Source organism: Hypanus sabinus, chromosome 21 (assembly GCF_030144855.1).
Source record: "Hypanus sabinus isolate sHypSab1 chromosome 21, sHypSab1.hap1, whole genome shotgun sequence".
NCBI lineage: Eukaryota > Metazoa > Chordata > Chondrichthyes > Myliobatiformes > Dasyatidae > Hypanus > Hypanus sabinus.
In genome coordinates, this window is record NC_082726.1 from 32,814,284 (window position 1) to 32,826,567 (window position 12,284).

The 12,284-nt window shown below is 40.0% G+C and overlaps 1 protein-coding gene across 15 annotated transcripts in view; it reads right to left on the reverse strand.

The window, feature by feature from the left end:
• Positions 1-12,284, reverse strand: part of LOC132378926 (paired box protein Pax-2-like) — a 173,440-nt gene that overhangs the window by 141,571 nt on the left and 19,585 nt on the right. For all 15 annotated transcript variants that reach the window (XM_059946274.1, XM_059946277.1, XM_059946272.1 and 12 more), the window contains 2 exons: positions 10,666-10,751; positions 3,285-3,407 (listed from right to left, as the gene is read on the reverse strand). In XM_059946274.1, coding sequence (XP_059802257.1) covers positions 3,285-3,407; positions 10,666-10,751 — 209 coding nt within the window. The remainder of the gene's footprint in view (positions 1-3,284; positions 3,408-10,665; positions 10,752-12,284) is intronic.

The following is a 12,284-nucleotide window of genomic DNA, read 5'->3' on the forward strand; positions in this document are numbered from 1 at the left end:
AAAAAATATTCCTTATTGTGACTTACAGTAATTTTTACGTAATTTTTGCTGTCACAAAACAACCAATTTCACAACCTTTGGCAGTGATAATAAACCTGATTCTCATTCTGATTCTAACCCCATTTTCCAGCATTTGCTCCATAGCCTTCCAGGATTTGGTAGTTCAGTGCAAGACCAGATACTTTCTAAATATTATGGGAGCACATGCCACACCACTCACTCAGAAAAAGTATTCCACATTCCAACCACCAACTGAGAGAAAATATTTTTTCTCAAATCACCTGTAAGTCCCTCGCACTTCCCAAAACCTACCTCCTCTATTTCTAGACACTTCTATTATGGGGAAAAGTTTCCTAATATCATATCCACCATATCCATTTGTCTCATATTTGTGCACGTCTGTATCAGGCCCCTCTGCTGTCTGAGGAAATCAAATGTTGCCTGTTCTGTTTATGCACATTCCATACCAAGCAACAATCTGGTAATTTTCTTCCGTACCCTCTCCATGTCCTTATTTGGTGACCAGAAATGCACACAGTAATTCTATGAATTAGCTAGGGATAGATGGAATATCATAACTAGAGCTTCTCGGTCCAAGGGACCCAAATACTAAAATGAACCAAAAGCTTTCCTGGTAATCCAGCTGAACATACAAAGCACATGTCACAGTAATCAACGCACCTCAGAGCAAGATCATGCTAGGGCTAAAGAGGTATGTGGACAAAAACTAAACGTAACCACAGCATGCAAAATGCATACCAGTTCAGTGAACAGATGGAAGTGGCAGGTGACTTTGGAGTTTGAAAGTTGCATTTATATAACTTATTTAACATAATAAAATATCCTAAGGTATGTTATTAAATAAAATCCACCATTGAAGCCCATAAGATGGGGACTATAACCTTGATCAAAAAGCTAAAAGATAGCATGGTGATAAATCATTAGTACTGTTGTCACTCAAATGCAGAGACCCGGCATTGATCTGGACCTCAGGCCCTGCCCAAATGGAGTTTGCACATTCTACCTGTAATTTCATGAGTTTGCTCCATACCCTCCAATTTCCTTCCACGTTCCAAAGGCATGCTGGTGGGTAGGATAATTATCACTGTGAATTGCCCTGATGAGGATGCAGGAGGGAAAGGGGATTAAATACAGATTGGTGCTTGATAGTATGGATGTGATGGGCTGAAAGGCCTGCCTTCACATTGTGTTTCAAAGCAGAAAGAAGTAGTAAAACTTCTGAGTAAATAAGTCCAGAAATTTGTGCTTAGTCAACAGAAGCTCTGGTCACCAATAGAGAGGTGATGAAACTGATATGTCCAAGATCCAAAACTCGTTTAAACACAGAAATGTTGGAAGAAAAGACTGGAAGAGGCTACAGTGGTAGAAAGGAGAAGCACGTGAATGAACTTGAAAATTAAAGGTAACGCTAGTGACAAGCCAAGAGATATCCCTATCTGCAATCACTGTGTGACCTGAAATACTTTGGCATTTAACTTATCTTGGCATAGTATAAAAAACGTTTCAGTTTTTCATCTGTAATGGACCAGAAGAGCGTATAGAATTACATTATAATTACGTTGTTTCAGCTAGTTTTAAAGTACATTCATGAACTCATTCCTGGTGTTTCTTAAGCATCCAGAGTACCATAGCTTTTGAACACATTACTCTCTTTTATGTAACAAGGATAAGAGATAAAATTTATTGTCTCTGAAAGCATTTCTTCCAAACTTTGTATGCATATACTGCATAATCAATAATCAATTGTTATTTTAAAATCACCAACAAACAGAAAAGACGACAGGAGAGATTGCATAAGTATGACTGAAACTGCAAATAGTCATTGCTAGTAACATTATGTAATCTAAATTGACTCAGTCCTCAAGATTTCACACCAAAAAATATCTCCAGCTCTCTGAATCCCTTCCTGTTTCTCCAGTTAGGCCCAATCACCTTGGAATCCAGGATATGCCTGATTATTTCTAGAGGTCTTGCTTCTCACACCTTCAGCTTTGACAGTAATCTACTCTATGACTCTTGACCCTTGGCATTGCGTCTGTTGCTGCAAAATAGTGACAGATATTTCACCCACCCAAACTCACAGTTATTTCTCTATGAATAAACCTTGGTATTGCAGGAAGTCTCATCTTCTGCCTGTCAGAATCAGGAAATGTCCTGAGCCCACAGCAGAGGAGGACTTCATTAGATGATAAATTGTGGACTTCATTAGATGATAAATTGTGGAGACATAAAACACAAATGATTTCCATACTCTTTCCGTAGGTTCTGACCTTAATTTGTACTTGGTTAAACTACTGTCAAATGCCAATCTCCACTTGTAGGTCTTGACAGCAAATATAGTGAGTGACCAAATACAGACAATACCAGGATCTAATCTGATCATACCCAAAAATATCTAGAACCAACTGGAGCCCGTGTCTGTGATCAAGAATTAATACTTTTGCCTTTCCATTCCAGTTCAACGTTACTTTTGCAAGCTTTTATGTCATTTATTGGAATTTCTCTGTTATGTTTTCTCAGATCATAAGCAGTGGAGATAACTGATGCAATGTAATGCTTTGCACAAAGTTCAGAAATTGCCCCATTACAAGTTGTCACGTTTGCGACAACGCTGGAATGAATGCGAGGAAAGGCTAGTGGCACAGAAACTGCAGGAACAAAAGTTCCCTTCATTTACCATGATGTGAACTTCAGAGAAAAAGTTACAATTTCTATCTAAAAATAATTTACTCAACGGATGATACACTCAAAGGGTTAAAGAAGTAAAACAGCAACAGTCCTTCCTGTTTAAGCAGGGGTCACATCAACCAATCACAAATGTCTTCTCAGGTACTCAGGGAATTCAACTAACCCCTCTACGAATGTACAGAACAAGTACTTTCAGGTAAAAGCATCAGCATGTCCCACCAACAGACAACAACCAAAGGATGGGTTGGCACTGCTAACCACCACTGTGGAAACATATAGAGGTATAGAGTCATCAGTCCTATTACTGAATATATAGAATGCTGAACTGATTCCAACTATGCACTCCTAATGACCAATACCTTGCAGCGGATCCTGTTACACAAACCCGATCGCAGAACTGAATTCCATAATAAACATTAAACCCCATCTGCAGACTGGCTGAAGCCAACAGCCTAAACCGTGTGTAAACTAGAAGATGATTAGAGAGCAGATGGGCAGCACACAGCCACAGTGCCAGAAACACTAGCTGCCCTACAGGTGACAGCACAAAAAGCTGGATCGTGTTTCCTTCTTACCTTCATCACGTTTCCTTTTGGCCTCACCATTCGATCGTGGAATGCCCAGAATCCCGTTGATGGAGTACGATCCCACTGGATCATTGGATGCCGAGGATACAGGTGGGGAGTTTGTGCTGGGGACTGAAAGGAATCAATTATTTTTTTACAGTTGTTTTTTTCCCAGATTAACTTGCTTTGTTGTACAACCTGGTAAAGAAAACCTAGCATGTAATGATGATAAAAGTTTTCTATTTAACTCATAAACCAAAGTGTTAATCAGCATGAAACATCACCAAACATGACTTCCTGATGTAACAAATCAGGGAGTTAAGGGTACATTTTCTGTGCTGAGTTAATTGATGGAAAATAGTGCATCTCAGAGTGTTGTCTTGGTTTGTAAGGCAGACTGGGAAGATGGGGTTGGGGCAAGTTGATGATTGCCCAGTCCCAATCATTATCCAGTGACCTCTGCTAGAAAATGCATGGAGGTGAATTCTGAACAAGGATTGACATGGATTTCGGTCTAATACCTTATATGGGGATGAAGAGTTGGCCAATACTCACTGTCAAAACTCAAACATGAATAAAGACCACTTGGGCAAAGTACTGGAGGCAAGCTGGTTCCTCAGTGGTCTCCAGCCTAGTGAGATGAAGTAACTGGCAGGAATGGGTTGACAAAATTAGAAAAAAGAAAAATAATAACTTGGAAGGAAGTGGACAGTCCCAGGTGGAACAATGAATCTCCGACAAAAATTATGGAAAAGAATATAATTACTGGACAGAATACGGGGTAAGGCAAATTACGTGGTACTTGGTTTCAGAAGAATGACTGGCTTTGCACAATGCTGTGATCCTTCATACAAGGACATTAAAAGCAGCAGAGTGCATTAAGGTCATTACCCTCTATTCATGGGTCAAGCAATTTTCTTTCTGTCCCTCAGCAGCTGCAGTCACATGAGCATTGAAAGGACTATCTAATGCAGCCACACCTACTTCAAAGTTCAAAGTAAATTTATTATCAAAGTACATATACATCACCATATACAACTCTGAGATTTATTTTCCTGTGGGCAATCACAGTAACTACAAGAAACACAATAGAATCAATAAAAGACCATACCAAACAGAATGGAAAGCAATCAATGTAGAAAAAAAACAACAAACTGTGCAAATATAAATAGAAAGAAAAAATAATAACACAAATAGTAACACTAAAATTATTGAGAATGTGACACGAAGAGTCCTTGCAAGTGAGTCTGTAGGTTGTGAGAATGGTTCAATAGTGGGGTGAGTGAAGTTGAGTGAAGTTATCCCCTCTGGTTCAAGAGGCTGATGTTGAGGGGTAATAACTGTTCCTGAACCTGGTGGTATGGATCCTGAGGCTCCTGTGCCTTCTTCCTGATGCCAGCAGTGGGGGACCTTGATGATTAATGCTGCTTTCTTGTGACATCACTCCTTGTAGATGTGGTCAATGGTGGGGAGGACCTTATCTGTGATGGACTGGACCATATCCACTACTCTTTGTAGGCTTTTCTGTACAAGGACATTGTTGTTTCCATAGCAGGCCATGATGCAACTAGACCATAAACTGTACACCACACATCTATAGAAGTTTGCCAAAGTTTTAGATGACGTGCCAAATTTTTGCAAACTTCTAAGAAAGCAGAGGGACTGCCATACTTATTTCAGAATTGAGCATACATGCAGAGCCTAAGACTGGTCTTCTGAAATGATAACACCAAGGAATTTAAAGTTGCTGATCCTCACCACCTCTGATCCCCCAATGGGACTGGCTCATGGATCTCCAATTTCCTCCTCCTGAAGTCATTAATCAGCTCCTTGATTTTTCTGACATTGAGTGTAAGGTTGTAGTTGTGGCACCACTCAGTGGTGTTGTCGGCAAACTTAAATATGACACTGGAGCTGTGCTTAGCCTCACAGTCATAAGTGTAAAGCAAGTAGAGAAGGGGGCTAAGCACACAGCCTTGTAATGCTTAGAGAGATAGTGGAGGAGATGCTGTTGCCAAACCGAACTGACTGGAGTCTGCAAGTGAGGAAATCAAGGATCCAGTTGTACACAGAGGTATTGTGGCCTTGGACTAGAAGCATATTGATTAGTTTTGAAGAGATGACAGTACAGAATGCCAAATTATATTCAATGAACAACATCCTGACCTCTTCGCTCTCCGGATGTTCCAGGAGTGATTGAAGAAGCAAAGAAATGGCATCTGCTGCTGACCTGCAGTGACTGTAGGTAAATTAGAGTGGATCCAAGTCACTTCTCAGGTAGGTGTTGATATGTTTCATCACCACCCTTTCAAAGCTCTTCATCACAGTGGATGTAAGTGCTACCAGACAATAGTCATTGAGACAGGTTACCATGTTCTTCTTAGGTACCAGTATAATTGAAGGCTGAATGATAATCATCACCAAGTTGCTGCATTCTAGGACCAGGAAGGTGTCTCACCTCCTTTGTTCTAAGTGAGTCCGACAATAAGCTCAACTCAGGCCAGAGAGTAAACCTCGATGACTCAGTGTTCTGACAGGCTGCATAACAATCTGAGCAGCCATAAACCAACATACACCCAGCTAATACTCATTCCAAAGCTCAAATGCCCATCCTTATAAATTTAGAAAACTATCTGAGTTGCCCAATTTTCCAGCAGTTAACTCAGCACAGGGAATGGAACCTCAATTCTCTGACTTGTTACATCAGGGATCATCCTACCCTTTTGGCAATATTTGAAAGATATCTGGTTATGTTTCATGCTGATTAGTGCCTTAAACACTGAGTTCAACTTCTCAAACTGCAAGAGGATTGCTGGTATACATAAAACTAACTTTAGACGAGAGACAGGGGATGGGCAAAAGGGAAACTGGAGAAAATTGGGCTACAGGAGGTCTCCTTTAACAGATGAGACCAGAACTGTGCTGAAATCCACAGTGAATACTATTGTTTCCTATCGATCTTCGCACATTGGTTCAGTGCAAGAAGCTTCATGATTTTGAAAGTTTAAATATCACACAGTGGAACCACACTCAATGGTCTAAATATATGATAAAATAGTTTGAAAAAAAACGATTGAATAATTATTCATGATGTATTATTTTACAATGTTTGACATAAACCTATTGGGACCATACTGTTATAAACATAAGATATGGGATAATGTCACATACCTGAAGTTAGGTCACAGATCAGCCATCATTTTGACTGCTGGTACAAACTCAAGGAACCAAATAACTCTTGTCCCTGTACCTTCTAATTAGAATGTGTGTGGAAATATGTAATGTTATAAACATGATATATACAGTGCCTGCTAACTGATTACTAAATCATCCTCATCCTCTCTCTTTCTCACTCTCTGCCTGTTCTCAACAGATATGAGTCTGCTGTAATAATTTTGCCAACACTTTTGTTCAAAATCCCTCAACAACTATTTGTTGGAGTCAAATTCTGAAGGTTCCTCAAAAGCAACGGAGATAGTGGACTAAAGTTGGAGATAATGTGATCAAATGTAGCTCAGCCAGCAAGAGCAGCCCAAAAGAATAAGACAGTCATTGGCTTCCTGTCTGTTCCCACATATGTGAGCCAAGGTTAGCACAGAAGCATCTGTTCCTAATCTGAGACAGGACTCCAATAGGATTATCAGGAGATTGTAGACCACTGCTTCGGCAGGTAAAGGTTCGAAGACCTGAAATATTAGTTGTTTCTCTTTCCACAGATGCTGTCTGACCTGCTGAGTGTCTGCACCATTTTCTGTTTTTACTTAGTTACTTTTCTTCTGATTTCTCCTGAGCTGCCCTGACCCCATTCAATCTTGCCAAGTTCACATTGAGCAGGCTTTGCCAAACTCATTAGATTACTTCATTGGGAAACACTTGACACAAAATAGAAACCAAAGAGATAGAGTGAGTGTGTGTGTGTGTGTGTGTGTGTTGTATACATATATCTCGGCACCACACAAATCATTTTACACAATATGACTAATAATAGTAGTCAAAGGGATGAGAGGAACAATCAGCCACCTGTCTTCAGTTACAAGCTGTTCTTCTCCTGTACTATTCAAACAGATCTGTGTGATCTTGCCGTCAGTAACTGCTCCATTTTAAGGGAGTGTATGCATGGCATCTCACTGTGTTGTAACTGTAAAATTACACCAATTACCCCAGCTAGGATAATCTATAAATCATCCCAGTAGGAGCACCATCTGTGAAAACAAGTGCAAAGCAATTCAAGCCCACCCCCCAACTTTAACTTCTTTCGGCCCTCACTATGTTTATCAAGAATCACTCCCTATCCAGACAGTTAACTCCCACCATGCACTGGCTGTATTGACTTCAAATTCCTTAAAACTTGAGCAGCCTTCAAGTATTGCCTGATGTGATTGGTACTGAGCTACACAAACTGGATGAAACAAGTACATTTGTATCAAAGAAAGCTGCAGAGAGATCCTATAATGTTCCCCATCATTCTTTGCTAAAAATCTCAGAGGGCTTCCTATCCTAGACTGACCCCTGTATTGACATTGGAGGTGGATGGGATGAAACTCAGTTGTGGCAACCTTCCTGATTGGATAGCCTGATGACACAGTGTTCAGGGTCTTACTTAAGTTGACAAGCAGGAGATGCAGAGGGCTTCACACACTAAAGAGTCATGGAATTATAGAATTTCAGAATATCAAAACCCAGATGACCCATTTATTAGGTACATCTTGTGCCTAATAAAGTGGCCACTGAATGCATGTTGATTGTCTTCTGCTACTGTAGCCCATCCACTTCAAGATTTGACATGCTGTTCATTCAGAGATGCTCTTCTACCTATGTGTCCTGTTATAACGTGTGGTTATTCGAGTTACCGTTACTTCCCTGTCAGCTTGAACCAATTTGGTCATTCTCCTCTGACCTCTCTCATTAACAAGATGTTCTTGCCAACAGAACTGCTGCTCACTATATATTTACATCATTCTCTGCAAACTCCAGAGACCGTTGTGTGTGAAAGTCCCTGGATATCATCAAGTTCTGAGATACTCAAACTGCCCCATCTGGCACCACAAATTTTTCCATGGTCATAGTCACTTAGATCACATTTCCTCTCCATTTGGATGTTTGGTCTGAACAACAACTGAACTTTTTCTATGTTTGGCTAAATAGATATTATAGATAGATAAATAGAGCAGCTGTACAGGTGCCACTTTTTCCATTTTCCAGCATAATACTGTTATTTTATAAATTTGCTATTGAATCTGAAACCACTGCCCTCCAAGGCAGCTCATGTTATATTAGAACAACCCAGAAAGGCATCTTCCTTTCTTCCCAATTATTTTACCCAGTCTACTCTGAAACATTTCCCTGGCCATGTTTTTTTTTTCGTTAATTTCTCTATCGAAGCTCCATTCAAATTTTAAGATCACTTAACAATGAATTTCCCCTTAAAATTCTTTATTGTAAAGCTGAGACTACCAACTTAACTATTCTCTCCTTGGAATTGATTTCCTTCATAGACTGGTAAATCTGCTCTGCGCCCGCTAATATTAATTACTGGTGCATTACCAAGGCACATCCGACACTTTTGGAGGTCGAGGAAGGACCTGTCCAACAGCCGGCATTGGCAGTAGTAGCATTACCAGACCAGAGGGGTAATTCTGCTGTTAAACCGCAGATGCCACTCCTCATCATTACTGGAACTACGTTATATCAGAGGGCTAATTTTTACTGCACCTGGTTTTGTTGATTTAAAATTGTTGAAACAAACAGATGGCTGCAATTGGTGTTGAAATAAGATGGTCTCAGAGCCCAAATTAAAAGATTATAAATAATGATTATTTGGCTAAATTATTACGCTTAAATTGGGAGTTTTTAATATTCTATATGCAGGATAGTTGGGAATGAATTGCCCTTTCAATTTCAAGATCTGGTCTTTTGACTATTTCATTTGTATCCAAACAAAAAGGCACAGGGTGAATTTTTCTCTGCAGAAAACGAGGCACATTTCCTAGTGATGTTGAAAATATAATAGAAACAACACTATTGTTTACTTTGAATTTCACAATGCTGGCATGTGTGAAAGACAGAAGATGCACTCTAGGTATGGAATATACTGCTGGCAATTCAGAACACTCAGCAACATCTTCCCCTATAGATCATCGTAGCTGCAAGAATCACTAGAGAATCAAACCACAAGTGCCTGTAATATAAGAGAGTTATCCAACTTGAGCTTTGCCAAAAGATAGGTAGAATTAGCAGAGAAAAGGGTTGACATCCATATATGAGTCAAAAATCTAACAGCAATTCCAATCCATTGTCCGGACCTCTTGTATTTTACATATGGTTGCAAGTTTTGCACAGAATATTAACTTAAGATTCTGAATCCTGTTTTAGAAATTATGGAAGTACCCGAAGTGCCAAAATTCCTCTGTTAAACAGCTTCACTTCACAGTGATGTGCTTGGGAGCTTCTGTGAAAAGTTCTCACTACATTTACACTCTATTGCAATTTATTAAAGGTAAAACAGTACATAGAGCATTTCATAAATACACTGTGTTTCAATGACCACAAGTAAGTCACATTTATATTTGAAATGTAAAGTCAATGACCAGTCTTTAAGTGCATTCTGTTTCCGCAAAGCAAATGGTATTCTTAATACAATTATGTTAGGGCTGTTTTTATTTTCTACAGAATATATGTTTTCAAATAGGTGTCTATGTTTGCATGATGCATATTAGCAAATCTATACATCTTTCACCATATTATATCTACTTTAAAAGATTGGGTGCATTAGAGTGATGCATTAGGGATAAAACTTCGGAATCATATTATGAAAACACCATGGTCTTTATGTATGTAATGGACTTTTACACTTGCTAATCAGATAATCCTACACTGCCACTCCCCCTCCCCGTTACCCTGAGAATTTTACCTTTTCAGATATGTACCTAATACCCTCACTGATTGGTTTAACATTCCAGATCACACCAATGTGTTATGCTTCTGGTTCTTTACAGTACGATTTTAAATCTGAATCCTCTGGTCACCGCGATATTCTGTTGAAAATACCACCTTCTTAATCGCAGCATTAAAATCCTTCGTGAATTTAAAGACTCCTATGGAACTGCCTCTTAACTTTATATACCCTATGGAGAACCAATATGTTTTCCCTCATTTCCCTGAGTATTTAAAGCCTTGAATCCCGGTGCCATTCTAGTAAATGTCTTCTACATCCTCACTGCTTTAATGCCTTGAGGGAAAGTGTCCAATTAAGAACATGCCGCCCCAATCTGCTTTGCATTTTTGGTAAACATAAACAGCTGAGTCTTAAATGTAGATCTGTATTTGTGAAAGGGTTAAATATGGTCCACGTGTAATAATTAGCTTTCCTCCCAGGACTGCTCTTTCTTACCTATTGTGTGGCCTGGTGCAGTGACTGCTGTCCCGGGTCCATCCGGTGAGGGATGGAAAGGCTGCTGCACTTTGGTCCGAATGATCCTGCAAACAAACCATGAAATCACATCAATTCACCTCAATGATCAGGGCGACTGACTCTACCTGGCCACGGCTAATCTAGTTGTCGAGCGTGTAAGTAGCCAAAGCTCCCCAGGCAGAACTCCCAGAATCAAAACTGCGTCAGGCGCCTGGTATTGGTAAAAGGATGTGATTTAATTGATCTGAGACTCGAGAAAAGTTGGGAATTAGTTGCAAGCGAAGTAATGCAAATAGAAAGCTATAAATTATATGTGACAGGAATGCAATAGTGCTGTAATGCTGCTTGGAAGCCTTGTCCTATCACAGGATACCCTGTACTAATGACACTTTGAAAGGGGTTCACTACCAATGAATATTAAATTGCTAATGTGTGGGCTTGAGTCTTTCACGTTAACCTCTGAGCAGCGACTAACTGGGGGATGTGGTACCTGCTTGTGAATTATCACACGTGCATTTTTCCCTGCGTCAATTTATATCAGCAATACGTTTGACAGAAACAAATAATTTCTATGGAAATTATTGAAACTAATTTTGTTGCAGACAATTGATAGGGAACCCGGGAAAGAGGGGGAAAAGGTGTACACTTTGTTGCCATCTTTAGAATCATTGGGACTTATGAATTAATTATCGCAGGGGACACGCTGATGTTCTGTAAAATAATATCCTACCCATTGTACTGGCCTTTTGCATGACTGTTGTTCTCTCCCCAGCTTTTCATACTTCCTCTCCTCCCGAAGCTATTGAGGAGCACTTGGGCAGGGGCCCGGTACCCCGGCCAAGTGTTCGGCTCTGTATGAGGGTCACTCATCGCTTCTCTGCCGCCGCGTGCCGAGCTTGTCCACATCCAACGGTGGGATCAGGACCAGAGCTTAAAGTATCTTTTCCTCTTCTTAGGACAAGTGCTTTAGGCCCTGGCTGACCCCGTACCCCTAGTTCCCTCTCTTGATTTCCATCCGCTAACTCTCTACAAGGGTTAACGACCCCTTCGCTATTGGTTTCCACATACTCCTTCATCTACTCAATGGTGGGGACGCATCATTTTAAATATATTCTTCCAAGCAGTTTCGTCTACACTATTTTAAAGCTGATTTTTCCCCCTCCGTGTTATTGCGTGACCTCTAACACTTGGGATCCCCTAGTAGGAGTTCATATAAAAACAATCAATATACATCAAACACTCATTGATTTTAATGGCCACAAATTCGCCCACAATCTCCCTAGTAATGTCCTTGGGGCTACACGACAAAAGCTACAGGACTTATCAAAAAAAAGTATCAATATTTTATTTGGATTTTCAAATTCCTCCATAACTATTATTTGACCTATTGACTCGCGCCAACCACATAAATTCACCGACTTTATTCGGAATCCATGTCCTGGATATTGAATAAGCAATTTAGAAGGGTGAATTAATGAGTTGGCCGTTGTGGAAAATTCCCTGAAGAAATATTAAAATTGCTTGGAGTCGGAATCAATAGCATCGAAAAAAAAGGACTTGTTTTCTTTAATGGCCACCAGCCGCTTGATTCTAATTCC